General features: G+C 38.0%; 1 protein-coding gene across 1 annotated transcript in view; it reads left to right on the top strand.

Annotated features, from left to right (window-relative positions):
• Positions 1-5,691, top strand: part of PLEKHA3 (pleckstrin homology domain containing, family A (phosphoinositide binding specific) member 3) — a 30,953-nt gene that overhangs the window by 16,963 nt on the left and 8,299 nt on the right. The window contains exons 5-6 of the mRNA XM_006878787.1: positions 398-562; positions 3,653-3,696. Of these exons, the coding sequence (XP_006878849.1) occupies positions 398-562; positions 3,653-3,696 (209 nt within the window). The remainder of the gene's footprint in view (positions 1-397; positions 563-3,652; positions 3,697-5,691) is intronic.

Here is a 5,691-nt window from a genome sequence, read left to right as displayed (position 1 = left end):
TCATCTGTTTCAATGCAGTATACATAATTTATCCAGTTTTTCTCAGTCTTTCCCCAACCCTGATGTCAGTCCTATTCTACAGCAGTGGCGCCATGCAGTATTTGTCCTTTTGTGACTGTGATATTTCACACAGCATAATGTCCTCCAGGGTCACCCATTTTGAGTAATATTGTATGAGTTCCTTGTTTTTAAATGCAGTGTAGTATTCCATTGTGTGAATATACCACAACTTCTCTATCCATTCGTTTGTTGATGGGGGAAGTTTATTTTTAATAAGTTTGTGTGTAACATGTTAATGTGTCAAATGGAAACAATATATCACTAGTTGACTATAAAATTGTGTGTGATTCCATAGTTGTGAGTGAGTCTGTTGAACTCCTTGTATGTTATTTTTCAGAACATGAATGAAGCCTCTTCTCTACTTAGTGCCACTTGTAATACGTTCATCACAACACTGGAGGAATGTGTGAAGATAGCAAATGCCAAGTTTAAGCCTGAGATGTTCCAGTTGCCCCATCCCGATCCTTTAATTTCTCCTGTGTCACCTTCTCCTGTTCAAATGGTTGGAATTTCTTGTTTTTCTTCTAGATTTCAATGCTTTTTGTTTTGTTTTAATATTTTTAATAGTAGAAATAGGCAGTGTGGGAGAAACAGTTTACTATTTTGAGGAGCGCAGAAGAGAAAATTTTCAGATTCTTTAATGGAGCTTTTAAAGCATGTTTGCCAACATTGCACTCGCCTTCCTTTCTCCTTGTAATGTTCTGGGAAGGAACATACAAGGAACAGTCTTCTATGAGCTACTTCGTACATTTTCTTCAGTTCTGATATTTAGGGTTTGAAGTCCATATCTGTGCTGTGACATGGAAAAGGTTGAAGAACACTGGTAAAAACATCTACCTGGTAAAAACATCACAGTAGAGTAAAACTAAGCAAATCATTAAAGGAACTGTGTTTGGGTAACGAGTTGCACTGCCGGCTCAAAGACAAGAAGTTTGAATCTACCAGCTGCTCCCTGAGAGAAAGATTTGCTTCCTCTGAACATCTGCTGAAGAATTGGTTGTGAGTTGGTTCCAATTCAGACAGCATATGGCAACAATATGTAGTACGTTATGTATTGTGCTGCTAACTCAAAGGTTAATGCTTCAAATCTACCAGCTACTCCAAGGTGGTCTGTCTCCTGTAAAGATTTATAGCCTTGGAACTTGAGGGAGGGTCATCATGGATTAGAATTGTCTCAGCTGCTATGGGTTTGACTTTCTTTATAAGAAATTTGAAGCAACGTAAAGGAAATGGTATTTTATAATCATTGGGATTTAAACATGTATACCTGAGTAGAAAAGTTACTCAACCCCTTTGAACATGAGTCTCTTCATCTGTAAGCTAGAGGATTGAATGTCTGCATCAGAGAATTATTGCAAGGAGTCTGACCTGCTCTAGGTGTAGGTGTTGGTTTTTACCACCTGATTATTTTGGAACCAGAAGTACTTTGTTGGGTTGGCAAATTTATCGTCCTTTCCACATTAATAAACTTGCTTGTACTTCTGTGGGGAACTCATAGTGAGATAAGATTTGATACAGCATGCTCCCTCATAATGAGATAAGATTTGTTGCACTTTGTTTGACAATTACCTGAACAAGAATCCAACCAAACCCAGACCCTCTGCTTCTGATGCAGTCCTGAGTCATGGCAAGCCTACCTCCAGTGTCCAGAATTGTGGATCTTATAGATACAGACTGCTTCATCTTTCCTCTGAGGAGTGGTGGATGGATTCAAACCTCACACCTTTAGTTCAGGAGCCCAGCACATAATGGGTTATGTCATGTAGATCCTTTTAGAAAAATAGGGTTCACCTTATCCCCGTGTATTCACAGCCTCCATAGCAAAGTAAACGGTATGGGATATAGGTTTATTTAAATGATTGTGTTTTGTTTTGTTTTTATTTTTTTATTATTTTGTGTGCGTGTACCGTCAAATCATATCTGACTGGCACAGGAGGATATTGCTCCTCCTTCTCTGGCAGAGCATCTGGTGGATTTGAACCGTGTACCTCTGGGATTGCAGTGCATTAAATGATTGTTTTATAATCACCGAGGCATTATATTGTGAAAGAGTTTTGCGGTCAGGTCAGTTTGGCAAGTGCCAGGTCAGTTTGGCAAGTGCTAGGCTAATGTAACTGAATTGAGTCTGCTGGTTCTTTTTCCCCTGCAGGATTTTTAAATATTTTTATGCTAATGTGTATTAGGAATTTCAGGGAGAGACATTGTGTGCAGTGTTTCTGAAATGTGTTTAGCAAGTGAACAGTTTTGGTTTGAGTAAACTTTCATTAGGACACAGATTGACCATATGTAACACATTGGTTAAAGTACTTGTTTGCTAACCAAAGGATCTGTAGTTTGAACGCACCAGCTACCCTGTGGGAGAAAGAGGAGGCTTCCATAAAGACAAGGCGGGGTAACCTGTATCACACAGCCCCCAGGAGGGCTGCTACAAGTTGGAATCCACTTGATGCTAATGGATTTATGAACTATTGAATGAGGTGCATATTTGAACTGAAATGAAAAAGAGACAATGCCGTGTTCATGAAATTAATATACAAGGGTTATACTGGTTTTTTCCCTTTCTTTAAAAGGTGTATAATGTCAAGTACAATAAAAATCACTTCACAGCTTCCTCTCATCCTCATTGAACTTTAGAGAAAAATGCCTTGTTAGAAGTGCTTTGCTTTTCAGAGAAGTCTGGACATATATGTGTATGTTACATACGTTTTTGGTTTCTTTTAAACCTAAACCTTTTATTAGTAGAAAAATGACAAGAAATCTAGTATCTTGATCTAGGAAATAATAGCTTAGAGGCAGCTTGTTTATCCCATCTCTGCCATTTCATTTCATGCACAAAGCAAGAATTACTGTTTGTACAATTAGTTCTGGAGGCACATAGCTAATTAAAGTAATATTAGACAGACTTAATCATCTGAAATAATCTCTTTTACTTGGTTGCTACCCTCTTTTTTTTGTGAAGTAGTTGGATTATTTAAATTATGTTTGATATTTGGCATATTTATTAATATTCTTCCTAATCAAATATTTATTTTTTAAAGGATATGTATTTAGAGACCTATATGAGGCTTAAGGCTCTTTTGAGTTCTTTAAAGATTTGAATTATTAATGCTCTTCTTTCATGAAAACCACACTTTAGAACATCTGTGTATCAGCTACCTGAATAATGAATTATAAATATAAGCTTTGAAAAAAGGCTTTACCCCTGTCTTTAAAACAACAAAAAACTCATCAGAGTATTTTCTGGGTTCCTAGATATTCTTTTCTATTATAGTATGACTCTTACAGTAGTGCTATATATTTATTTTTTAGTACTTTTATATTATGTTTATATATATGTTAATAAACTTTTTTTTTTAGTATTGAGAAAAGAATAAAGCATTTTTTTGGTCTTAGTTGGGAAATTAATGATTACTAGGAAGAAAGGTTGATATTATGGTAATTACATTATTGAGTCTTTTAAAAGGTTGTGTTGTAGGGTTTTTTCTCTCTGAGTAAATTTATATGTTGACACTTATCCTGCCTGAGAGCTAAGTTACATTGTTCTATTTGTCATCATTGTGCTAATTTTGGTGTGCTTCCTTTTTCTTTCTAGATGAAGCGTTCTGTCAGCCACCCTGGAACTTGTAATTCAGAGAGGTAAAGTATCTTTTCCTTTTAGCCAGTTCACTCAAAATGACACTTACTGGGGGTTAGGGAAATTCTTTGGGAGTCTCCTGGCTAAGCCGGCGGGATGGCTGGCGTCTCCATGGCGGCTTCTCTTGGTGGCAGTTAGGCAAGGGAAGTTTCTGGGCTCTTTTCTGTTGTGTGTTACTGTCCTTTGTGGTCTTCAAAGGCTGGTGGGTGGCTTGACCCCTAGAATAAGGGTAATTAAGGTTGGGGTCGAGCCTGTGGAGCCTGCTCCAGACCCAGGCCTCAAATCCCATCAGGCCCTCAGGCTTGCCTTTAATTATTTTTGGTGACACGTTCTTCTAGCTCATGTAACCCTAGTATTTCCACTTGCTGTAAAGAGGTAACTCATGGTTGCCGTGAAGCCGAATACTGTTACCCACGGTGGACAGTATTTGGTGAAGCTCCTCAATTAAAACAAGCTTGGAAGCAGGAATGGCGTTCACTTCCACAGTAGCTTGCCTTTGGAAACCCTATGAACCTGGAGAAAGGGCAAAAGTTATACAGGAAGTGTCCAGGACTTTGTTCATAGGGTCGCTATGAGTCACCTGCGACTCAACAGCACTTAACAACAACAACAGCTTTAACAAGTGGTTTGTTGTTGTTGTTGTTTAATGCCGTTGAGTCGTACATGACGCATAGCGACCCTATGAACGAACAGCCTGAGCACTGTTCGTACATAGAGTTTCTGGAGGCAAGCCATTTCAGAAGTGGATGCCGCTCCTGCTTCCAGGCTAACAAGTGGTACAGAATGTAAAATCTATATGAGTAGAATTTGATTTTGATACACTTACATTATAACTTGATGTGATTAACTAGTAAGTTAAACATCTTGTCAGCATTAGTAATTTTTTTTACATTTGAAATGACATCATTTAGAAATCTGTAATGTGTCAAGACTGAGACTCCCTTTACTGTCACTTTTTTATAATATCATGTAGTCAGACTGAGTTTTTACTTCAATAAAACCAAAGATCTCTCTGAAAAACTTTAGGCGAGAAAACCAGTTGGTATTTAAAAGTTTTTGTTGATAGGAACACATTTTTAAAAAATCTGCCTTCAATATAGATCTTGCTAAGATCCCAAGTCCTTAAACCCTTCTTCATTTTGGTGCACAAAATATTCTTAATTGTGTTATTTGGTTCTTTGTAGAGTGATGCAGTTATAGAGACACGAGCATTTATTTCTCTTCATTAAAAATGTCAGGCTCTCAGGGAGCTCTGGTGGGCTAGTGGCAAGACGCTGCACTGCAGTCCCAGAGGTACGCGGTTCAAATCTACCAGATGCTCTGCTGGAGAAGGAGGGGGCAATCTCCTCCTGTACCAGTCAGATCTCATTTGACGGTACACGTAAAAATAATACAATTAAAAAAAAAAGTCAGACTCTGTAGAGCCTGTATTGTTTTTCCACTTTTTTTTTTTAAATTATATTTTAGTCTTCTTTAACACTCATTAAATAAGATACACTGAGCACAATTTAATTTTTTGTCTTGATCAATCAAGACCATTGGTATAGTAATTTGGGGGTTTTCTACTGTAGTGGCCATGCCCATTTGGTAGTTCAAGTGCTTAACCGCCAACCAAAAGCTTGGTAGTTGAAAGGTGACAGCTCCTTAGCTAGAGGGAGCTGGCATCTGCTTCTGTAACCACACATGGCCTTGGGAACCCAACAGAACAGTTCCCCTCTGTCCTGCATGGTTGCTAAGTTAGAATTTATTTGCAGTGTAGTTTTGGTGATTTTTTTTTTATGACAGCGGTAACTGCTTTGTGTTTAATCCTAGATCAATTTTTGTCTTGAGACTAAACGCGGGTTATATACCTGGATTTCACCTGATGGTATGCATAGGAATCAGATCGATTACATCTGTGGAAAGAACCACTGGAGAAGCTCAACATCAGCTGTGAAAACTAGGCCAGGAGCTGATTGTGGAACAGACCACCAACTATTCATATACAAATTCAAGCT

This window comes from Elephantulus edwardii, unplaced genomic scaffold (genome assembly GCF_000299155.1).
Source record: "Elephantulus edwardii isolate Elephantulus edwardi_28Jun2011 unplaced genomic scaffold, EleEdw1.0 scaffold00001, whole genome shotgun sequence".
Classification (NCBI taxonomy): Eukaryota; Metazoa; Chordata; class Mammalia; order Macroscelidea; family Macroscelididae; genus Elephantulus; species Elephantulus edwardii.
The sequence above is the reverse complement of the archived record's forward strand: the minus strand, read 5'-3'. Positions and strand labels throughout refer to the sequence as shown.